The sequence below is a fragment of the Hermetia illucens genome, chromosome 2 (genome assembly GCF_905115235.1).
Source record: "Hermetia illucens chromosome 2, iHerIll2.2.curated.20191125, whole genome shotgun sequence".
NCBI lineage: Eukaryota > Metazoa > Arthropoda > Insecta > Diptera > Stratiomyidae > Hermetia > Hermetia illucens.
The window spans coordinates 72,162,542-72,188,405 of record NC_051850.1 but is presented as its reverse complement, the minus strand read 5'-3'; the positions used below and the strand labels follow the sequence as shown (position 1 = coordinate 72,188,405).

The window sequence follows — 25,864 nt, the reverse complement described above, 5'->3', positions numbered from 1 at the left end:
AAGTTTGCGGGTAGTGTCTAATTCAGATAGATATATTTGTACATTAAACCAGCCGTATTTAATATATGTACTATATATGTACATATGTGTGCTTTTGTGTGTGGCGCAGCGGGGTTAACAATATTCGAAATTTATTTCAAATGTTTTTTTACGATTGACGGTGGCCACCATCAATTTTAATTTTTGAATTGTAAATATGAATATTGACAAGTGTGTCCGGATAGCTGAGTGGTTAGAGCGCAAGGCTGTCGTACGGAAGGTCGCGGTTCAAATCTCACTGGTGGCAGTGGAATTTGTATCGTGATTTGACGTCGGATACCAGTCGACTCAGCTGTGAATGAGTACCTGAGTCAAATCAGGGTAATAATCTCGGGCGAGCGCAATGCTGACCACATTGCCTCCTAGTGTACCGTTACGGTCTTGAATGAAGTGCTCTAACACACTTCAAGGCCCTGATCCAACATGGATTGTTGCGCCAACGATTATTATTAATATTATAAGTTGAGAAATGTCAGTTTAAGAAAATAAAAAGAAGATTTTTATGTCCCGTCTTCAAGTAATGAGTGTATTTTTGTCTTCAGTGGATTTGATGTAATTTGCAATTTTATTAAGCTCTCCAAAGTGTCATGTAGTGGCTAACATGTCTGAAGTTAGTGAAACGGAAGAATTTTCACTAGACGAGAAATTTTCTGGTATTTAAACATCATCACTCACTGAAGCAGAATATCTAGTTCTGTCCGGTATTCCGAATAAAGACGCTCAAAGTGATGTGTGGCTTTACCCAATAAGGTAGAACTACATGTGCACGAAGTAAATCGGAAATACGGGTACGATCAATTTATATACGTGCATATATATGTATAGTATTCGGAAATAGGCAATTTGTTTGTTTAGGGTGAGGATAAAATTTATGGCTGTAATTTGTACGTATGACTTGTAGTTTGTAAAAATATGAAGGATTATGTTGGATTTGTTAGCGGATAGAAAAATTTGAGTTGAAGTTTATTACATAAGATGAACACAAAATTTTCGACATGTTTCTTTTTCTTGCAGATTAAATTCTCATTTTCTATTTTACTCGACGGCTTGTGACTTAGCTTTAGTTTTGACATATGTTGACTAGAAAAGAGTTTATTTTTGAATACTGCAGTAATTATCTGGTTAGGGTGTCAGTTTTTTATAATAATCAAAATGAGCAGTTTTCCCATGCAAATCGCCTAATTTCAGAAACCCATGGTTAAACCCATGCAATTTTTCCTTCAATTTGTTTTTAGTGGAGAACCCTGCGTCGCTATATGTACGAATGTCAGTTTTCTCCGAGGAAGACAAAAGCTTTCCGCTTGGCATTTATCCTTCACAACAAAGGTACTACAGTTTTACCGTTAATATATTTACAATGAAAACCTTCTTTTTTTGCCTTTCCTCAAAACTGTGATAAAAAAAAAGCATTTTTAATATGCAAATATTTACTGAAAAGTTTGTTGACTTGATCGGAATTTTCACCTCTGATGCAACACAAAGTTTTACAACAAACTAAATATGCCTTTTAATGTGTTAAATAACAAAGAATCACAAGGAATAACACAAGGATGTTATAATTGAATGTTTATAGCTGCAGTAGACTCCTGATATTTTTCAACCAGAAATGACATTATTAAATTAACATGATATTTAAATTAAATGAATTTCAAAATTTGAAAAGTGTATGATGTAGCCTTATACAATTTATGTACTTACATATAAGTATGCTTTCGTGCGCTGAGTGAATATTCAGACGCATACAATCAATATACATGCATATACTGTGCACAACAGAAAGCGGTAATCGGCTATGTGTGTTTGTTTAGGAGAAATATAATAATGTCTTTAATATGTACATATGGCTCGGAGTTTGGAAATACAATATATAAATTACTCTTTTGCATTTTTAGCACATATACACATTCCAACTTGCTTTTTACGAGCAATTACAAGCATTTTGCTTGGGAGACGCAGTTCAGGAGACACACTCTAAGAGGATTTGCGTAACAAGAGAGGCGTCGATATCTGCCTCATAAGGGATCTGATAGTCGTTTATCATCCCTACTTCTTACAGGGTTGCAAGTTCAACATCTGCCGTCCTACAGTGGGAAAGCTATCTGCAGATCGGATGACAGACACCTTAAGTAACCCGTCGGAGATTATCGATGACTGAAAAGGCATCAACAACGCTTCTGCTACGCAGGGCGTCAGTCACGTCTCGAAGGGACGTCGTAACATCTGGCTGATTGCGGAATTATGGAAAGGGATCGGTGAACGATACCATGACCGTCCGGTTGTGGATAAAATCCGGCTGAATAGGTTACGGTGGGCGGGTCACTTAATCCGTATGGATGAGGATGATCCCACCCGGAAAGTCTATAAGGGCAATATCTATGGTAGACCCTGCCTAAAATGGAGCGATGGTGTAGGTCAGGACGCCAGACAGCTTCTAGGGATATCGAATTGGTGGACCTCGGCGCAAAACCGGGATGTCTGGAGTTCCTTATTAAGGCAGGCCTAGACCGGATACCGGTTGTTGCGCCGTTGATGATGATGATGATCGGTGAACGGAAGGAGCTGGAGGTGCTGTTGACTGATGCGGGCTATAGCAGGCGTGAATGTTATTCCGAATAAAATCCCGAGAATTTCTACGTAGTGTGCGTAGGGAACTTGATGCGGATGATGCCGCAAAACGCAATGATTTCAGAAATATATACCGCATCATGAAAGAACTTGCATGTGGTTATCCTATGATGGACACCGGTTTTGCGTTTACGTCCACCAATTCGATATCTGGCTATCTGGCGTGCTGACCTACGCCATCGCTCTATCTTAGGCAGTGTCTGCCTCATCTTCTTTTTCTACTACAGATATTGCCCTTATAGACTTTCCGGGTGGGATCATCCTCATTCATATGGGTTAAGTGACCCGCCCACGCCTGACGGTCATGGTATCGCTAATAGATTTCGTCATTGTGTAAGCTATGCAATCGTTCATCCTCATGTAAGGGACAGTTCTTGTAAGTTGAAATCGGCTCTGTTGGCTGACAACAACCGTGTGCGGATTTCATCATCGCAGCTGTTATCGGATTTTCGACACTAGATAGGAGAAATTATCAACGATCTCAAAGTTGTATTCTCCTATCTTTATTCTTCCCGTTTGACTAGTGCAGTTTGATGTTGTTGGTTGGTTAGTTTTCGGTGCTGAAGTTGCGATCATATACTTTGTCCTGTCTTCATTGATATGCAGCCCAAGATCTCGCATCGCCTGCTCGATCTGGATGAAGGCAGTTTGTACGTCTCGGGTGGTTTTTCCCATGATGTCGATATCGTCAGCATAGGCCAGTAGTTGGGTTGACTTAAAGAGGATCGTATCACTTGTATTTACCTCAGCATCACGGATCACTTTCTTGAGGGCCAGGTTAAAGAGGACGCACAATAGGGCATCCCCTTGTCGTAGACCGTTGTTGATGTCGAATGGTCTTGAGGGTGATCCTGCTGCTTTTATCTGGCATCGCACATTGGTCAGGATCAGCCTAGTCAGTCTTACCAATTTCGTCAGGATACCGAATTCCCTCATGGCCGTGTGTAGTTTTACGCTGGCTATGCTATCATAGGCCACTTTAAAGTCGATGAATAGATGGCGTAATTGGTGTCCATATTTCAAAAGTTTTTCCATCGAGATAGAGGAGAATATCTTATTGATGGTACTCAGATGGCCGTATATTACTTTAAATAAATCCCTTGCATCCGCCATGTGACCGGAAACCAGAAATGGCCGTGAATAGATCACACACTGCAGCCAGAACAACGAAAGTAATGAAATTGGTTACTGACTTGGCCGAAAATTCAATTCACGGAAAGTAGAACCGGCAATATTTTTCGTGATGGTGACCGTAGATGTGAAGAATGTGATCAATGCGGCCAATTGAAGTCTGATTTGGAAATCTCTGACGACGCTTGGTGCTCCTACCTATCTCGCTGCCTGTGTCGCTAGCTACTTGCACGAACCGATTCCCTGGTATGACGCGGTTATTTACGGGCTGCTCGTAACTAGGGTGGTGAGTTTCATATTGTTGAATGCAATTTTACGTAATGCACCTAAACTGCGTACGGGAGAAAAACCAATCTAAGGCACCGTCTTAGATGGCGCGACATTCATCATCTTTGCAATGATGTCTGTTGACATTTTGGCAGGCGAGATGGTGAATATCTATAGCGAGAAGTCAATCCTGTTTTCATCGCAGGTGAGAAAAGCCGAAAGGTAGAGATCAATAAGTAGACCGCGATAGCGATAGAAGCGCCAAAAATAAGGTAATTGGACGTTCAGATTGATTCTTCCCATCGAGGGGTTGTTGGAGACAGCGTGGGGTCATCAATTGTAATGTCTCCCAGTTTCTCACGAGTCATGGACGATAACGTCAGCTCTTGCACAGGCTTAAATTAGACAACACATTATTATTAAAATGATCGCTGTTTTATTGGCAGATTAAAAACGTTAATTTCTTTTGAAAAATGAATAATTGAAAACTGCTTTGCGCGGACGGCGACTATGGGAATTGAATCTGGCTCCTTTAGAAGTCATCTGTTTGTCCAAACCGTACTGGGGGAGGACTCAGCGCATGTATTCTTCCAATGCCCAAGATTCGTGGAAGAAAGGAAGGACACAGGTAAAATACTGTCACCGGAAAATTCGTCCGGAGAATACGTCCATACCAGGAGGATTGGAAGGTGATGAACTTGATGATTTCGGCAATGCTAGGCCAACTGTGAAAGCGGAAGAAGTTGGAACGGTATGATCACGAACGCTGCGTTAAGAAAGAAGGAAGCATGGCTAAGCTTCCACAGAAACTGGAAGTGGGCTTAGTGTTGACTAGAGGAGTTCCACATTTTTTTGGACTATTATGATGAAACTATAGAAATTGGCCTTTCGGAACTTGAATTTGTCAGGCATTCACTCAAATAGAATTTGGATCGAAAAGTTTGTGCAGCAAAGTCAAAATTTGGGTGATGAGCATCAATTTAGATGAAGGGTAATGTGCATCAAGGAAGGGGTACTTAACAGCAATCAGAGTATGTGTGAATATGCCGCGGTTCAAATCTTACTGGTGGCAGTGGAATTTGTATCGTGATTATCGTGTGAATGGGTACCTGAGTCGAATCAGGGTAATAATCTCGGTCGAACGCAATGTTGACCACATTGCCTCCTAGAGGGTACTGTAATCCTGTAGTGAATGGAGTTCTCTAACATAATTCAAGACCCTGATCCAGTTGGATTATTATTATTAGAGTACCTTCCGAAACGAAGGATTGTTTCTCGAGGAGAGAAATTCGGTATGTAGGTAGCGAAATTCTGGAAAGTTTATTTAGAATTTATCTAAGCCTTCTATATATGCAGGGCGAGGGTGTAAAGATATGGTCATCAGTTACCATAAGGGAAGGCATTCAATGGTCATGTTTAGAGTTACTCCGTCAGTTTAAGACAGAACCAATGATGTGCAGGTTTGTGGTTGGACAAAGAGTAAATTGGTGAGTTTGACGTTTTGTAAGCGCTGCCATGGTTGCGCTTGTGCAATAAGAATTATCCGGACGCGAGGAACTGGGCCCGGGTTGAGCTTTAGATACAGCGACGGTACTATGTACAAGATTAAGGGAGTCATCCCGTGTGAAGGCCGTTTTTCTTGGCTTTTTTTAGAAATTTGTTATGAAGAACTGGATAAAGATCCAAATACAAATTTTTCACCATAGATTTATTAATATCTTGAGCGTGCATAGCAATTTTTCCCGCCCGATCGCGTGGTTCTTTATTGAAATACAGAGCAATTTATACTCCCATCTCTAAAAATAGGTGTTTCTCTGCTGCCACGCTAGAGGGCGCTGCGATCATCTTAAAGAAAGAATGTAAATAGTCCGCAAACTAGGATTATTAAAAAATATTGAAAGCTAAATTTTTGGTGCCGTGTTAAACTTTTTTTTATGAATTTTGGTGTTTTTCCACGGCTTCTTCAATGAATGCATCGAATGAATCGCAATTATCCTAGTTTATGGACCGTAGAAATACGTTCTGAATAAGTCGTAAAAATTTCAAAGAATTTCATTGGATAGATTTTGGGCTATGGTGGCAGCCGATTTTCAACATGCAGTTTCGAGAAAGTAGTAAAAAGTAAAGGTAGTAAAGTAAAAGTAGTAAAAGAAGTAAAAAGTAGAATGCGATTTATAGTCATAAAACCTTAACTGGCCATTAATTTGCTATACCTAATCTTTAGACCTTAGGTTTCTTGAAGAAACCCATGTACAGCCTTGGCTTCAATTCTTGCCCATTTAGCGAAGACCAACATCATTCGGATCGATGAATACGAGCTTTATTACAGCGATTGACATAAATCTGACTGGCTTATCACGTGTTTAACACTATAATTTCGGAACGTATTTATATTCTACACTACATCTAGATGCAATTGATGCCAAAAAAAAATTTAGATTCCGCAGATCCGACACACGGGATGACCTCATTAACTTTGAACCAAGAAACCTTTGACTACAGACTCATATTTGTCCGAGGAAGCAATATTTTCCTAACGAATATAGCAACCTTAGAATTATTAGCCAATAATTGCAGTAAAATTTATACGTATTTGATCTACTTGATATTGATCTAATAATGTGATACCACCATGTTCATGTACATGTCTATGTATATATGATTCCTAATTTTCCCATTTTTTGATTTTTGACGAGATCGCGTCTTATGCTATGTAAACGATAGGTTTACAGCAGAGGACCAGGATTTCAACCCTAGATAACGGGATCGAAAATTTGATATTTAATGCAACTTAGTCACCGTGCATTCTTTTATTTTCGGATGCTATCAATTTTGGAAAATCAGAGAGACTAAAAAAGTAGCATACTATTGTTTATAGCATTGCAGATAATGGATTCTGAAGGCAACTGTGTAATTCGCTAATCAACGGATCTCTGTTCAAGCATTTGTTATGCAAAGCTCTGCAGTGTAAACTTTTACATTAGAAGATCAAGCAAGAAAACAAACTTTTCAACGAATAGGAAATCACTGGGTAAACGAACCGCAATATTAATGTTTCAATACTTACGCTGGCAATCTGGAACTTTATTAAAATCTTGTCTAGTAGGAATCCACTGGCCTTCTACACATTTGAGGTTTGTTATCGTGCTTCCATCCGGAAAGAAAAATCCCCTCGCACACGTTACCGAGCAAGAACTACAACAAAATAAACGATAAAATGTCTTCAATTGATTTAAATGGTACTTACGCTGCATTGCAGACTATTCTCGAATTTTTGGGAACCGGAGGTCTAGTAAGACAAAGTTTCTTGCGAATTTCACAACGTGGCCCAAAATAATTTTCCGGACATCGACATTCACCAGGGGCAATACAAATTCCATTATTTTCACACGGTGGTCCACATATCGCTAAAGGATACAAAATTATTTTTCTTTCTTTAATCCTAAGCCAAAAAAGGAGTCAAGTAATGATGACAAAATGGAATAAAAGAAGAAATAATATGATACAATAATACAATGGAATCCCGATTATTCGTATTCTCGTCTAATTTGTACTAACTTTTTGCTCCCCAGAGAAAATCGCAATGAGTGGTATGAAAACCACGCGTTCAGATTCCTTAATATTTCTTATTATATTAATGCTGCAGGTAATTTAAAAAGTCTTATAATTTGTATTTCCACATTAGGGGAAATCACATTAGAAAGTTTTCACAATCGATTTTTAATCTTATTAAAATCGATTCAATGTTTGTCTGTCAACGAGATTTACTCCAAAATTTTTTTCAGGAAATATAGTCAGTTTGGGTATCAAATGGAAGGTGTCGATTAGTACTTTTCGAAGCCGAAGCTGTGACATCTTTTAAAAAGGCGTGGAGTGCGAGGGGTTGAAAGTGCTGATTTCTCCGATGGACCCATTCTCAAAAACTACCCAATCGAAAAATCTGAAACAGTGTTCAGACCTCAAAATACTCCCAATATCGAACTCTGGTCAAATTCAACCTTTCATACTTGAAACGTCTAGCTTCCGACTTGTTTAAGTGTGTGGTTCAGAAAATTAGTAATGAAAAAGTAGCGAGAAAACAAAAACAAACAACGTTTTAGGTTTAATTAGAATATTCGTACATATAGTTAAATTTGACATTTACAACACGCTACCGTCTTTACTAGATGACTTTTACAAGCATATTTGCAACATTGTCAACATTGTTGAGATTGGTTTTGGTATTTTTCCTGTCACATAGATAGTAATGCCTTCTGCGTTCAAATTTTTCCATGATGCGTACACTCAAATTTTCACTGCTGTGAAGGTTTCCACATGTTTTGAATGCTCTGGAAAGTTTTCTATTCTATTTTAAAATTCGTAAAAAATTAGCGATCATTTAAAATGTTTTTCGTGGACAAATGGTGTCAGCATATCTATGTATATATTAATATTGATGATTACATTTCATAGTTGTGTGTGTGTGTTTGTGTATGGTGGGGGAGAAGCTACAGCTTCTGAGCACTCAGGCCGTGTTGGCCCATTGTACTCGCCTCCCCCGTCTAACGGAATATTCCGGATTCGCTAACGTATCAGTATTTATTTCATAGGCTTTTCTAAATTAAAAGCTTTTCAGAAAACTAACCATTTGCATCGAATCTTGCCTCAAAAATACTGTAAACCGACTGCGCCTTGTTGTTTCCCTTTTCCCTAGAGCTAATTTTATGGTAAAAGTTATCCACATGGATAACTACAGCGTCTTCTGATCATCTAAGATTCTCCACTTCTCATTCATCGTCACATAATCTCCCTTCTATCGAGGACATTATCGCTCTTTAAATCAAACTTATCTTCCAGAAATACGTATACTGCGTTGCCATTTAATTAATAAAATTAACCGAAAAAAAATAATAATTATAAATTCAAATTAAAACAATTTGGGAAACCGGAATCTGGACGCTTCAGGTATAAAAGGTTTTGTGTTTCCCTATGTGAAAAACTTTGAGTGCGCTGCAGATGTACTTGCGGTATAATTTAAAATTTAATTGTGTACCATTTTTCAGGAACTATTTACACAAATAATTTACTCTACAAATTACACTTCGCATTAGGGGCACGCACATGGCAAACGGGCTGGGGAGAAGTAGCTTTTTCATATACAGGACTTTAATATTTCATTCGAATGGCATCAGCATCTTATTGCATAAACCTAGGATGAACTTCAGGGAGGTTTTCCGGTCAACTTCTTAAGTTGGAAATGTACTATTATTAAGTTTACTTAAGCAAATATCGCAATGGAACTTATTTAAAGGCCTTTTGAATCCCCCTTTTACATGTATGAGGAGCCCCCTTTTAAACTCCACGTAAATTTATGTCACTCACTGTATGTGTGGGATTTCATAGTTCCCATATGTTCCATAAGTTAAAAAATATAAATCTGAGAGCAAACATGTGTACGGCGGGGTCCATTTGGACCCCACGACTTAAGGATTAATCAACGCTACATATCTTATCTAGCGCGCATAAACTGAGTGTGGCCTATCGACAAATAGCCCCGTCTCAGATGATGCGGCGTTCGTCATCTCGAGAATAATGCTGATTTGCATCCTGGCAGACAAAATAGTGAACACATACAACTTCAAGCCAAGAGATCCATGAACAGAAGGGGACAGCGATGTAGTAAGTCAGAACACACAAACCCACAGGTTGATCCCTAATATCAGGAAGTGACTGGAGAGAAAACATGGGGAGATCAATTATAATCTCATCCAGTTTCTTATTGGCGATGTAGGATAACATCAATACCTGTATAGGTTTAAATTAGACCCCTCCCCTGATAGTTTAACTTGCGATGAAGTCCCGGGGCACTCAGCGTGGAAGAAAGTAGGAACTTAGAAGAAACTCTAGGTGAAATGCTATCATCCTTGCCAGGAGACTTGAGTTTATTCCTCGGAGACTTGGGTTCTCAGCAAGAAAAGTTGCGAACTCTTGGCCGCGTTCGAAAGAAGAATCCACTGATCAATTTCTGACTCCCTACATGAGGATGGGCGATTCCATTGCCTACATAATGACGAAATCTATGAGCGATACCATGACCGCCAGGTTGTGGATAAAATCCGGCTCATTAGCTTACGGTGGGCTGTATGGATGAGGATGATCCAGCCCGGTATGTCTATAAGGGCAATATCTATGGTAGAAAAAGAAGACGAGGCAGACCCTGCCTAAGATACAGCGATGGCGTAGGTCAGGACGCCAGACAGCTTCTAGGGATTTCGAATTGGTGGACCTCGGGACAAAACAGGGATATCTGGAGTTCCTTATTCAGGCAGGTCTAGACCGGATACCGGTTGTTGCGCCGTTGATGATGACGATGATGACGAACAAAAAAATTAAAAGAAGTTGCCTAACTTAATTCGGCACTTTACATCTTAAAAAAAGTAGTTCTAAAATTTAAATTTATTCTTAAGGCTAATACAAAAATATATACAATTTATTTATCTTAAAGCTAATAAAATGAAGATTTATATATTTATAATTGCTCTCGCTCTGGAGCATCTCCAGTCGAATTCCGGAGCCCACACAGTCAAGTTCGTCGGGTATTCTGTCCTTCTGTCCGTGGCCCGCCTATGTATATGATACATAACCGGATCACCGGCAGAATCAAGAATTAGACCATTGCCATCAGGATACATGAACGCTTCGGGAGGAATGAAGCCTGTCGTGAGAGTTTTCTCGAAATACCCATCATTTGGGTAGAACGGCTGCGAACTCCAAGGGTTCTGGCCATGCGAAACAAATCGCACTATATAATTTAGAACAAATGTGATGATAACTGTGTCGATTCTCGGCACAGCAGCAGCTGCATACACCACCTCATTAGTTACATTATGCTCGTAGTTTGACGATGCAGTCCTATTAAGCTCCTTGCAAGCATGCACAAATTTTCTTTCAAAGATCCTTATTTTCTCCATTTGGCTAGCATTCAAATTAAACCAGATACGATACCCGTAGGTGAGCACCGGTCTAACCAAAGTAAAATAGCAAATAATCTTAACCTTCCTGCAAAAATGTGGGGCAAAAAACAGTCTTCGAAGAGGTATGAATGCCTTGCGAGCGCTTTCTAGCGCGACTTTAACGTGTTCATTAAATTGAAGACGCGCGTCAAGATGCACACCCAGGTATCTAACGCACTTCTTATGAGGAATGTGCTCAGATCTATCCTCGTTCACAACAATGTGGATATCTATGCAATTCCTTTTCAAGTTCCTACTGGCGTACGCCAAGGAATTTCAGAATCGTTTCACACTTCTGCACTTTGATTTTCATCCGCCAATTGTTCGTCAAGAACTTAATATCATTGACCATCTTCTGAAGTTCAACTTGCAGTTACCTTCTTGTGTGCCGTGTAGGTTACCAGATCGTCAGCAAAGGCAACCAACGACCGTTTAGGAGATTTATTAAACTGGAAAGAATTGAGTAATTCGCTGGCAAATACTGCAAAAAGTGTAGGCGCAGTCACTGTCCCTTGCTGTAATCCATTCAGAACATGAGATTCTCTACCAGTATTGAGATTTCCGTCCATAATGACGAAGAATCTGCCATACAGCATACTACACATTATCTCTACGAGGTGGCTGGGAAACTCATTCTTCAGGAGCCTGAAAATCAGTCCATCCAACCAGACGGTATCAAAGGCGTTCTCCATGTCTATAAGGCAAGCGACTATGCACTCACCATTGTTAATCCGCCAGCAAATATAAGATGTTACCTTCGTTATTGCATGTATTGTCGAATGTCCAGATCGAAATCCGAATTGCGCATTCAACAATAATTCCTTCTTCTTGATATGCCCATTCACGGCTTTCAATACCAAAACCTCAAGCACTTTGCTGATGTTAGGCAGCAAACTGGTTGGGCGGTTGCTCTTAGGACTGGATGAATCCTTCCCTCTCTTTAAAATCGAGAACACTTGGGCTTTCTTCCATTGTCCTGGAAAGAAGGAATAGTTCAATAAACTATTGAACAAAATGCAATTGTTACGAATGGCAAAGTCTGGTAAATGCCTGAGGAACACGTTCGGAATGCCATCCATACCGGATGATCTCTTATTGTTTATCCTTCTAAATATGGAAGTTAACTTCACACATGAGGTATGAGATCAGCCTGCAACGCAGAGCTGAACTGGAGAACTGTGGTGCCGTTCAGGCTATATTTGAAATTGTGGACATCTCGTTCTACAGTTTCCGAAAGTCGCGTTGGCTCTAAGTCCGTTCTGGACCGATGCACCGATTCAAAGTGCTCCCTTATAAGTTCGAGTTTCAGAGCATCATCTATGACGATGTAATTGCCTTGCGCATCAGCAGTTATTTCGTTATTATCGTGTCTAAACCTGAGTCAATAAGGTGTTGTATCTCGCTACCACCGACTTTAATTCTCGGCACAGTTACTCGTGACTTCTTCCGGAATAACGTATTTATCTTTGTAAGTACGGAATTTGAATCGCTTGGTGAAATACCTCTTAACTTCTCTTAAGAATTGATTTGAACTCAACCACTATGGGATGATGATCGTCCCCATATCTCCGATAGATTTTGCTGACGCGAGTGAGCAGAAGGCTTTTCAGTTTTTTCAGCCATTTTATGGCTGCAGTTCATAGCCTTCTATATTATTGCAAGGTTTAATCTTAGGGACAATTTGTTCAATTGTATCCAGCGTCAAGTTCTCCACCTTGAGAAGGTAGTGAAGTATTTCTCCATTGCTCAAGTTCCTGTCACCTGGCGCAATTGTATTATGGTTCTTCCAATCAAGAGGTGGGCATTCCTCTCGATATCGCCGAATAAACCTCTCTTGGAATTTCTTCCAATCTGTTTGCTTAAAGTTCAGGACGCCACTGTTCATCGGCAGAAGACGAACTCTTCGTCCATCAAACGGAACTTCAATAAGAATGGCGTTATTGTTGCTACCATAAGGAAGAGTTTGTAGTTTCCGTTAAGGATTCTTAAAATTAAAGTTCAAGCGCGCGTCAGCAATGCACAAATCCAGATTGCCCTGGTCTAGGTTGGACTCTCTTACCCATATAATTCGCATTTATACTCTATCTGCTATTGCTCTATCCAAGATTTGAGGTATCCCTCTCTGGGATTGTTCGTGGCGTTTAGCGACGAGGTATGCTTAGCATTCAGTTCGTACAGTACAGTTCGAGTATCGTAAATAAAGAATGGAATCCCTCCTTGAACTTGGCTCGATTGTTTCCCACTGCATAAACTGACAGAATGAATAAATTCCCTCCTCCAAGCCGTGAAAACCGAATACAAGAGACTTCCATACATTCAATGGTTTCAAATTCAGGCCTGAAATGCCTGAAACGATAATGGCGACTGACAAGTATTTCGGTACCACCTCCCCCATCACGATTTCGTCGATCGTTCTTAACGAATTCAAAATCCTTGAATGTTATTGAATGCCTCGGACTGAGGTGGGTTTCTGAAATTAAGACAATGTCAGGCTGTTGCCTGGCAGCGAAATCAAGGAGCTCCGCTCTTCGGTGGATTCCTACGATGGAATTCACATTAATCGCAATGATTCGGAGACCATCCAGGGGTACCGCTGTGACTGTAGACCTAGCAGCGGGCACGCTGTTTGTGTAAATATTCTGTTATGCTGTTTATTTTTGTATTGTGGACGTGTACCCTATGTTTTCACATATAGTTAATATTTTATTGAGGGTGGTGTTCATCCCGTCACTTGCATCTTTTGGGGCTTCTTAGCTCCCCCTTTTCGGACTACTTCTGCAAATAGGATCTCCGAAACGATTGGTGCCGAAGGGACGGCAGGACATCCACGATACAAAGTCGGATGCCTTCCGCTTCCGCAGTTGATGCAGAAGGTTTTTTCCTTGCGCACATTCGGCTGCGGTATGGCCTTTCCCGCACTTTACACATCGTAAGGTCATTTGATAGTTCATTGCCAAGTGACCATAGCGCTGGCATCTTCGGCACTGTGCTATTTCGCCCCCAGCAGGCGCCTGGTAATTAAGCGACCTGATGCCGATCAGATCGCTTCCCCGGCTTTCCGGGCTTATCTGCACGAGGAAGTGCGGCAGGATTAGTTTTTCCAAAACGGATCTCCTCGTACTAAAGTCTGACACTGAGAGGAACTTGACTTCAGTTCCCGTCTTCCGAAGCATTTTGCGCACATCATCGGGCTTTTCCTTCGCATCCAAGCCTTTCAGAAGGAAGGTTTGCACTTTCTCCTCCTTTGGAGTGTAGGTGAAGTGAGGAGCCTTCACTCGCTCGAGGATCTCCTGGGCTTTCTTGTAATCTGCTATTTTGTTACATTTGACTTGGACTCTCGGCGCCCGTCTTTTTGATAATAAAATTCGAGAGCCCCGCGCTCCCATTCATTTACATTAATGAGGATCATCCTTTCCTTCTTTTCTTTATTTTTCTTTTTTAATTTTTTTGAAACAGATCAAAAACTCACCTAGTTTTCCCTCTTGCCTACTACAACCAGCCTAGTTAGTACCCTCTTCTGGGACATTTCCACCCCCACCGATGTCACTTTCTTTCGTATCGTCAGCTTGATTGTTGTCTATGTCCTCCATACGGACAGATCTGCTGCTGAAAACTTGTTCGCGCTCAGGGCAGCCCGGCTTCTCCATGGCTGCAGAAGTAGTCGAAAAAAGCTTCACTTTTTTCCTGGCTACTTTGGAGAAGGCAGGCCCGCCTCCCCAGCCATTAGCTGCTCCTTAAGCTTTTCCTTTTTCTTCATCAAGAATGACATTTAATTTCAATGAAACCTGCTGTTATCGGCTTTGAAAACATAAGCGAACGGCTATGCACTCTGCGCTTCCGAGACAAGTTTAGAAATATAAGCCTCATTAACGTTCACGCCCCTACAGAGGAGACTGCAGAGTCGGAGAGGGATACCCTCTAAGAGGCAGTAGAACGAACCCTCGAAGCCTGTCCAAGATATGATATTAAAATCATACTTGTGGATTTTAACAGCCAAGTAGGGAAGGAGCCCGTATTCAGGCGGTACGTTGGCTCCCATAGCTTACACGAAAAAACAAATGATAACGAACTGCGAATTACTCAATTAGCAGGGTCACACGAAATGGTTTTTGGAAGTATCTGCTTTGCGCGGAAAACGGTCCACAAACATATGTGGGCCTCTTCAGACGGGACCACTTTCAACCAGATTGACCACGTGTTGATCGAACGCCGCCACCTCTCAGCCTTGATGAATATTAGAACATATAGGGGGGCCAATATAGATTCGGATCACTATCTCGTTGGCATGGTGCTCCGAGCTCGAATAACAATACCACCTAGAATCCCCTCTGACAATCAGGTGAGAGTGAGCACTGAAGCCATCCACAACACAACCCTCCGCGACACCTATAAGAGGGAAATGGATGCCGCAATAACAGCAGCCAACAGAGAACCTGGAGATGAAGCATCAACAAATGATCTTCGCAACCACCTGAAGAACGTTATCATGGATACGGCCACAAGCATACTTGGCCCCAGTCGCAAAAGGAGTCGGAACGGCTGGTTTGACGATGAATGTAAGCTAGCAACGGAACGGAAGAATGCCGCATACCGAGTAATGTTGCATTCTCAGAGAACACGGGCACGCGCAGAGACTTATCACGAACTCCCTCGAGCGGAAAAGCGACTTCACACATGGAAAAAGGAAGCCTGGCAGAACCAACAAGTCTGTGAACTAGAAAGGTACAGTTTTACCAACAAGCCAGTAGGATGAAGCCTTATACACCTCGATGGTCATCCTGCCTAGAAAAAAAGGGAAATTTGATTTCCGACAGAATGGGCATATTCGAGAGATGGTTGAGTACTTTGATGAGCTACTGAACAACCAGAACCTCGGCGAGTTGGAGGTCCCGCCAACTGAAAACGACGGATAAATACTACCACCTTGGTTTAGGAGAAACAGTCCGTGCAATTCATCGGCTAAAAAATCATAAGTCGCCAGGAGCCGATGAAATTACAGCCGAATTGGTTAAATATGGAGGCGACCAGTTACACCAAGTGGTTCACCAACTTGTAGTCAAGGTATGGGACAGCGAATCAATGCCTGACCATTGGTAACGAGGCATTATCTGTCTCATACATAAAAAGGGAGATATCACACGGTGCAGCAATTATAGAGGTATCACGTTGCTGATTACCATCTATAAGATATTGTCCGCTATCTTGCTAGGCCGGATAGCCCCATACGCCCAGAATACCATTGGCCCATACCAAACAGGCTTCAATCCAGGCAAATCAGCAACAGATCAGATTTTCTCTCTGTGGCAAGCGATGATAAAACTGTTGGAATATGGACAACAGTTGCACCATCTGTTCATCGACTTTAAAGTCCGCTATGATAGCATAGCCAGGGTAAAACTGTACACGGCCATGAGAGAATTCGGTATCCCGGCGAAATTAATAAGACTGACTAGGCTTACCCTGACCAATGCGCGAGGCCAGATAAAAGCAGCAGGATCACTCTCAAGACCATTCGACATCAACAACGGTCTACGACAAAGAGATGCCCTATCGTGCGCCCTCTTTAACTTGGCCCTCGAGATAGTGATCCGTGATGCTGAGGTAAATGCAAGAGGTACGATCCTCTTCAAGTCCGCCCAACGACTGGCCTATGCTGACGATATCGACATCATGGGAAGAACCACCCGAGACGTACAAACTGCCTTCATCCAGATCGAGTAGGCGGCCATTGGGGCGAGATCTTGGGCTGCACATCAATGAAGGCAAGACAAAATATATGGTGGCAACGTCAGCACCGAAAAACAGCCAACCAACAACATCAAACCGCACTGGTCAAACGAGAAGAATAAGGATAGGAGGATACAACTTTGAGACCGTTCACAATTTCTCCTATCTAGGGTCGCAAAAAACCCAACCGATAACAGCTATGGCAATGAAATCCGCGCACGGTTATTGTGAAACAACAGAGCCTATTTCAGCTTACAAAAACTATTCCGCTCGAAACGTCTCACCATAGGGTCGAAGCTCTTACTGTACAAGACTATGATCTTGCCAGTCCTCATGTATTCCTCGGAAACTTGGGTCCTTAGCAGGAAAAATTACGAACCCTTAGCCGCGTTCGAGAGAAGAATCCTCCGAAGAATTTTTGGCCCCCTACATGAGGATGGACGATTTCGTAGCCTACACAATGACGAAATCTATGAGCGATACTATGACCGTCCGGTTGTGGATAAAATCCGGCTGAATAGCTTACGGTGGGCGGGTCACTTAATCCGTATGGATGAAGATGATCCCACCCGGAAAGTCTATAAGGGCAATATTTATGGTAGAAAAAGAAGACGAGACAGACCCTGCTTAAGATGGAGCGATGGCGTAGGTCAGGACGCCAGACAGCTTTTAGGGATATCGAATTGGTGGACCTCGGCGCAAAACCGTGATGTCTGGAGTTCCTTATTAAGGTAGGCCTAGAGCGGATACCGGTTGTTGCGCCGTTGATGATGATGATGAAGAATAATGACATTTGAATTTTGATTTGATTTTCAGTGTCTTCGCCAGCTCACCATTTCTTCTTTCAAGGTTGAACATCCTTACTTTGGCTTTTTTGAAGTCTAGGTCCTCCTCGTTACGGACTCTACGACCGATCCGAGTGCCCCTAGGCCTTATGGTGGGGAGCCGGTCTAGTCCGCCACCCGTCGGCCGCTCCTTCCAGTCAACAACACACAAGCCAAAAAACGATTTTTTTCTAAAAAATTTCTCGGGGAAAAAGTAACTCGGATAACAAATCAAAAGTAAGCTAGAGTAAATTAAGTTTTAAATTATATTTTATTACTTAAGTAAAATAAATGTCTTTTTATAATATTGATTGATTTTATTTAATGTAGATTTTAAATTCTTTTTGATAATAATATTAATTTGTTAACACGTGCGATCAGCTAATATAATGGTGGGCTTAATCTGCCGTTCATCAAACTGTTCGATTTCTTTAATGGCGTCACGGAAACCCTCTAAAGTGGGAGAGCCAACACCGTATTAAGTGTGTGGGATACCAAAATAGAGAAGTTTATAGCCATTTTTACAACGTTCGTTCAATGTCGCGGCTTTTGGCACCAGATCAGAGCGCGGAGGTAAAAGCACCTTTTCCGAAAGATTCTTGCGAATTCGTCGATTTCTCCAGTTAGGGTTCCAATATTTAGCGTGCAGACACGTAAATATTTGTTCTGCACGGACTAACTTACTTACTTCCTGAGGCCGTCCATGCGTAGAACCCTTTCCAATTTCTCGACAGGACCGCGGCCGACTGAGGTAGGTTCCCTAGCATTTCTCCGAGACTCATCGTTACTCAAGTTGGTCACTTTGTTTTTAACGAAACGATTTATCGTATATCAACTATATTCTCCCAATTCCCTGATCTCAGCATTTTATTTTTGTTTTACTGAGGTGAGGATAGTACAAAGTACGTTGCCCCAAATACTCTTTATCTTGATATCGGCTCAAATAGAGATATTAATAGTCTGTTCTACATTTGGTAAATTGAGAACTCTCCTTGAGTTCATCCGAGAAGCACTAGTTGTGATGCGGGGGCTCAAAGGGTGGTATAGGTCCCAGGCGAAACGTGGATTTGCACTCACGATGGAGCATAACTCCTGGGAAACGCCTGATGAACCAACACCAACGGCTCTACTACCAAATCGGATCTCCACCTCCACATGGTGATCGCTGGGAGTTCGTTCTTAATGAAAAACTGCAGACGGAGAAGGATGAAGGGGAGCGTCGCGCGCCTAAAACGGGACAAATTGCAGGGTGGTGGTGGTTGGGTAGGGCTGACAAACCCTACACTGAAAACCGATGTTACAAAGCCACAGAAGGAGCCTCGGACAGGATGGACTTTAAAACTTTAAAACCAGGCAACGACAATGGAATAACGATTTACGCATTTTCCCATGGAACGTGTGCTCCCTGCATAGACCGAATGCTTCTGAGCAATTAGCCAATACCCTGTACCAACATAAGGCTGATGTTACCGTATGTTCGGAGTAGATTTCTTAGTGAGCCAAAAAATGAAGCCTGCTGTTATCAGATTTGAAAATGTAAGCGAAAGGCTATGCACTCTGCGTTTGTGAGTCATTCACGCGCCCACAAAGGAAATTGTAGAGTCGGAGGAGGATACTTTCTACGTGGCAGTTGAGCAGGCCATCGAAGCCTGTCGCAACTATGGTATCAAAATTATACTTGGAGATTTCAGGTTTACGAGGAAAGCGGTCCACAAACAAGGGTGGGCCTCTCCAGAATGGGCCACCATGTGCTGATTGAATGTTGCCACCTCTTAGCCTTGCCCTCAGGGATCGTCAACGATCCTTAACGGGTCGCTTACGATACAGGGAGTGGCGTCCCCGAGGTGCCCGAGCAAGGAGTTCTGATACCCTAGCTGACAAAATACCTACGTTCTAGGTAATAGCCTAATGACCGATACCCGCCGGGATACACTGGGAGTCCCCGGAGCCGTCGGCAACTCCTTGTTGACGCCGATAGGGTGATGTGAGCCCAGCTCTGCCAAGGTGATAGTTGTGACGTCTATCAGCCTCTTCGGGACCCTGGTCGGGTAGTGTACATTGAACCGGTATTAGTAGACCGCGTTGCCCAGAGCGAGGCACTGATCCGTCCGTGAGTTCCGGGATCAGTTAATCATAGGTTAGGCCCCAGGGAACTGGGGTAGGGGCTTTGTCCCCGAGGGTATAGCCATTCCTGACTATTGCGGCCCGCTCACTTGCACACGGTGCGCTGGTAAACAACTTAAATGAAGAATAAAAACAAATGAAACGAGGAGATAGTGGAACTGGAGAGTGAGCTGGTTGCGTTTATTCGCAGCACGGAAATACGCCGTTCGCCCCAGCGCCCAGCGAACGACGCAACAAGGGCTGAAATACCCAACGAGACATCGGGACGCGCAGATGGAGAGAAGGACTCGTAAAGTGATGCGGCACCTGCAACGGAGTCAGGAACCCAAATCATACCACACAGTGCGATAATTGCGGAAAGAGGCACAGTGGAAACTGCCGAAACTAATCAAATGGTTTCGAATATAAGCCGAGTGAGAGGACTGTCGATTACTGTGGCGCAAGCTGAAGAGGAAAGGCTTATTAAGAAATGCGCGGTAGTTGTGAAGCACATGCGATTTGCGACGTTCTCCAGGAAAACGTCGGCAAGGGGGTGAAAAACGGGCTAATGGAACTGGAGGAGCTCCTGGACAAGATTTCATACTATAGGCGGACATGGAAAGTAAGAGAAAATCCGTAGCAAGCAGAAACAATCGCGCTTTCCGACGAGAACACTACCAGTTCCAAACGGATCGCTGATAGCCCATTGCAGAGCGAACTTGGAAAAAAACGAAAGGTGGAAGGGACATATGAACTATCAGAAAACCCTCTGCCTAAAATTAAGGCGCACACGAAGGATGGAGCACCAAAAGAAAAGGTGAGGAGACGAAGGAGAACTAGACCGCCAGTTTTGCTTATTAACCTGGATGGAAGGCAAGACTTTTACGGAAGTCCTCAGTGAAATCTGTTACAAGATTAAACCCGAAGATAACGGAGTAGAAGTGTCTTCCATTCGTAAAACGGAGGGTGGTGGAGTCCTAGTCGAATTAGGCCCGAAAACTATAAATAAAGTTACGCTCTGTGATGTAGTCAAGGTGCTTCTGGGATAAATAGCTTCGGTTTCCAGCCAGGAACTCAAGTGTTCTTTAGAAATCCGAGACCTTGACTGTCTCACATAAAACAACAAGGAGAAGGGGCCATCAAACGCGAATGTCCGGAGCTAACCAATGCCCGGATTGGTATCACCTCTGCGAACTTCGGAGGCCAAAAACGCACTGTGGTGGGTCGCGAGGAAGCTTCTAAACAGAATTGGTTGGTGGTAGTGTGTAGGATACGAATCCGGGCCGCCCCAACCAAATGTTACATATGTTTGGATGATGGGTACACATCTGCAAATTGTCGGGGATCTGAGGGAAGGGCAACACGTCGTAAATGCGGTCAGGCAGGCCATAAAGCGAACACCTGCAATGAAAAGGAAAGCTGCGTCCTATGCAGGGACCGTGGTGCGACTGATGAGAACGTTGCGCACACTGCAGGCTCAGGGCGGTGCCCAGTTTTCAGAGCAGAATTGGAAAGAGCTTGGACACGGTCAACATGATTCGCATTCTACAAATCAATATGCACCGGAGTGCAACCGCTCACGAGTTGCTAGCGCAGTTCGCTGTAGAGCCCAAAGCTAATTTAGTACTCATCAGTGAGCAGTACCAAAACACCGGTATTGCTGCCATCTGGGTTCGGGACGGCACCCTCCTAAGGGTTCTTACCCAGGACTGACGGGACGGCTTTGTCTGGATTCGATGCTCAGGGATAAAGTTGTTTAGTGTCTATCTTACGTCGAATGAGACGATGCCGGAATTTCGTTGGAGGCTTGTTGTTTTGGAGGACGCTATCTTAGGGAGAGATGGGGGATCCTGGTCGGGGGTGACTTCAATGCTAGGGCACTTGAATGGGGCGTGCGTCACACAGACTCCAGAGGGGAATGAATACTGGAAATGGCGGCGAGAACAGGACTGATAGTTCTAAACACCGGACTCACCCCAATGTTCCGGCACCCGGGCTGCGAGCGAAGCATTCCAGACGTAACCTTCGCGTCGGAATCCCTGGTGTCGCTGGTGGACGGGTGCCGAGTTCTGGAAGAGTTCTCGGCAAGCGACCACCAATTCATTGCATCCGAAATTGGTAGACACAAACTCTCGGTGTGCGCCTTTCTCTGCATTGAACGTTGCGAAAGTGAATACCGGGCAGTTAGTCGAAACTCTGGGAACAGGTAGGGGTCACGTAGGAGGGTACTCCTGGGGGCGGTGGCGCCGCAGCTGACACTGCCGTAAATTCAGTTATGAACTTGATAACGACGGCCTGCGGAGCTTCCATGCCCAGGAGCGCATCGAGGAACGGCAAACCTTCCATGTATTGGTGGACAGTGGAAATCGCAGAGCTCCGGAAGGAGTGCCAGGGAACTCCGCCGCTTAACACAACGTCTAAGCAACCGGGAGGAGGCATGTACTATAAAGATGGAGTACAAATCAGCCAAAAGGAGACTCCGCAGCGCTGCTGGCAAGATATAGTCGACAAGGTGAATGGGGACCTATGGAGCTCGGTTACAAACTGGTAACTCGAAAAATCGGGGCTCTGTGGAAACCCTGTTCACTTAAGGCCGAGCAGATGGACCGCATTGTAAAGGCACTATTCCCTGCGCACCCCGTATGGGATGATGACGTCGGCGCGGAGAGCGCAGAGGACTGTCAAACTTTTGTCTATAAAAGAGTTGGAACAGGCAGCCCTCCCTATGAAAAGCAAGAAGGCGCCAGATGATGGTATTCCAGCAGAGGTATACAAACTGGTATTCCAAAACCAGCCAGACCTACTGCTAGGCGCATTCAATGCTTGCCTGGAAGAGGGCACTTTCCCTGCTCGTTGGAAGGTGGCGAGGCTTGCGCTGATTCATAAAGGGAAAGGCGACCCCGAGTTGCCGTCTTCACACCGCCCATTATACATGCTTGACACTGCTGGGAAAGTGCTCGAAATGCTCATCAGAAGCAGACTCGCTGAAGCGATATGCCCGCCAGTTTAGTTTTAGAGCAGGCACATCCACATGATGCTCTCATGCAAGTCGTGGATGCCATTCGACGAGCAGAGGCATATAGCCGCCAAACTCGACGGGTGGTGCTCCTCGCAACGCTTGACGTCAGAAACACCTTTAATTCTGTAAGATGGAAAGACATTTTAGGAACACTAGACAATACTTTCTACGTTTCGAACTATCTCTTACGGATATTGGGCTTCCTGCTTTATGAAACGCGAGAGGGTCAAAGAAGGAAAGAGATAACGTCGGCGGTAACACAAGGATCCATCCTAGGGCCGGACCTCTGGAACGCTATCCATGATAGTCTACTTAAACTCGACATGGTCGGCTATGCAGATGATATCGCGGCGCTTGTTGCTGGACATACTGTCTAACAGGCGCAAAGCAGACTTGGCATATTGATGCGACGGGTAAGCGGATGGATGACTACTCATGCTTTCAACCTTGCACTGAAAAAAACCGAAATAGTCATCCTGACTAAAAAGAGAATTCTGACCCTGCGTCCCATATCGTTCGGCGAGTCGATAATCGAGTCAAAATCAGCGGTAAAGTACCTGACTCAAAGATGAGCTTCTTTGAGCAAATCAAAGCAGCAGCGAACAAGGCCGCAGCTGGAGTTTCGGTGTTAAGTAGGCTAATAGCAAACATTAGGGGTCCCACGTTTAGCAGGCGACGTTTCCTGATGAGTTCAATTCAGTCTGTCTTGCTCTACGGCGCAGAGGTGTGGGCTGACGCTCTTGGTAAGGAGGTATATCGTAAACGTCTCGCGCAAGTACAGAGACGGCGAGCTTTACGGGTGGCATCTGCGTACCGCCCTGTCTCTGAATCGGCCGTGATGATGAGCGCGGGAGTGATCACCGTTGCCCTTCTTGCTAAGGAGTGTCAGGCTATATACAAGCGCAAGAGAGATGAGCAAAGAGAGTTGGTTGCTCGTGAAGAACGCAACGCACTCTAGACCAGTGGCAGCTCTCTTGGCAAAATGAAACTAGAGGCAGATTTCTATCTATCTATCTATATATCTATCTCCGGGTTCGAGTTACAAAACCACCTACAATCCCCTCTGACAATCAGGTGAGAGTAAGTACTGAAGCCATTCACAACACAGCCCTCCGTAACACCTATAAAGGGGAAAGGATGTGGCAATAACCGCAGCTAACAGATATCCTGAAGATTAAGCATCAACAAATGATCTTTAAAACCACCTGAAGAACGTAATCATTGACACAGCCACAAACATACTTGGCCCCAGCCGCAAGAAAAGTCAGAACGGCTGGGCGGATAACAAATGTAAGCTAGCAACGGGGTGGAAAAATGTTGTGTACTGGAGGAAGCATGAAAGAACCAACAGGTCTATGAACTCGAAAAGCACAGGGAGCAATCACCTATATTGTATAATGCAGCAGCTATGAACGTCTGCATATATGTACATATATTCGCTCTCAATCATAATCTGCATAGCAGTCAAATAAAAGTGCATAGTCGTACATACGGATATCATAAGTTTTCCCAATATGTATACACACATATAGTATTTCACAAAAATCTAGCATTAATATGTACTGTACAGGGAAATTTCAGGATTGAAAGAAAACAAAAAATACAGAAATGCATTTGATTATTTGCACTTGATAAACTTTGATAAACTGCACAACTAGTCAACATTTCAATATACATAAGATAAAACCAACGTACATACTGTTACATATCACACACATAAAATGGCGGCGGGCTCTTCTTTCTATAATAATTCTTATCAATGAAATATTTCCTGATTCCAATGCAAATGCAATAGGAAAAAAAACATGCAAATGTGGCACGGTGACAGCTTCGTTCGATGCTCATCCTGCTAGACAAAGAGAGAAATCTGATTTCCGATAGAATGGGCTCAATAACCAGAACATCAGCGAGTTGAAGGTCCCCCCAAATGAAGACAACAAATGCTGCCACCATCAAGCATTGAAGAAACAGTCCGTGCAATTCATCGGCTTAAAAATCATAAGTCGCAACATCAACAACAGTCTAAGACAAGGGGATGCCCTATCATGCGTCCTCTTTAACCTGGCTCTGTAGAAAGTGATTCGCGATGCCGACGTAAATGCGTAAATCCTCTTCAAGTCCACCCAACTTTTGGCCTACGCTAACGATATTGGCACCATGGGAAGAACAATCCGAGATACATAATCTACCTTCATCAAGATCGAGCAGGCGTCGTGAGATCTTGGGCTGTACATTAATGAAGGCAAGACGGATTACATGGTAGCAACATCGAATCGCACTGGGCAACTGAAAACGATAAAGATAGGAGACTACAACTTTGAGACTATAGAAAATTTCTCCTATCGAGGATCGAAAATCTCAACCGATAACAGCTATGAATGATGAGATAAAAGGAGCCAGCTGGCCAAAAAAAGGCGATTTTGACAACCATTCGATCTGATCAAGAAGTACTCTATCAGCAGCTAATAGATCGATTCAGGAGAAGCTCAGCAATTTTACTATCTCCTCCAATACCAAAGCCGACAAAGAGGAGAGTTTATGGGAGCTTAGGAATAGAAAAAGGTGAAGGAGTCTGTAAAAGGAGTAAGGTGGGCAAGACTCACCGAGAACAGAGCCCTGACCCAGAAGAACTACCTTTTATGCAGTTTGGGACTAAAATAGTTGAGCTGTCCGAATTCATCAACGCATTCAGGAGAAGCTCATCAATTTTACGATCGCTCCCAATACCAAAGCCGGCAAAACAAAAAGTCCCTGGGAGCTCAGTAATTGAAAAAGGTGAAGGAGCCCTGACCCAGAAGAACTACCTTTTATGCAGCTTGGGACTAAAATAGTTGAGCTATCCAAATTCATCAAGGACAAGCACAACGTGCACCAAGCCATTAAGAACATGATGAGAGCCATCAGGGTACTTTACAATAGGTCGCAGGAAGCAGAAATCAAGCCTAAGGAAAAGTCGGACATCCAAACCCCAACAGTGTCGCAGACGCCCCAAGGGACACCAAAGCGCAAGGCCATCGACTTTCGATCAAGTAAGAGAGTGCGAGACAAAAAGGTCGCCCTTTTTGGGGAATCATGAGGCATCAAAAAGAAAAAAGGGGTTTTGACCAGTCCAACAAACGGAACTAACAGTTCAGAAG

At 43.3% G+C, this 25,864-nt stretch overlaps 1 protein-coding gene across 1 annotated transcript in view; it reads right to left on the bottom strand.

Moving 5' to 3' along the window:
* The window catches only part of LOC119650231 (hemocytin), a 456,315-nt gene that overhangs the window by 364,663 nt on the left and 65,788 nt on the right, over positions 1-25,864 (bottom strand). Inside the window, exons 4-5 of the mRNA XM_038052810.1 lie at positions 7,310-7,469; positions 7,130-7,257 (exon numbers count right to left, since the gene is read on the bottom strand). Coding sequence (XP_037908738.1) covers positions 7,130-7,257; positions 7,310-7,469 — 288 coding nt within the window. The remainder of the gene's footprint in view (positions 1-7,129; positions 7,258-7,309; positions 7,470-25,864) is intronic.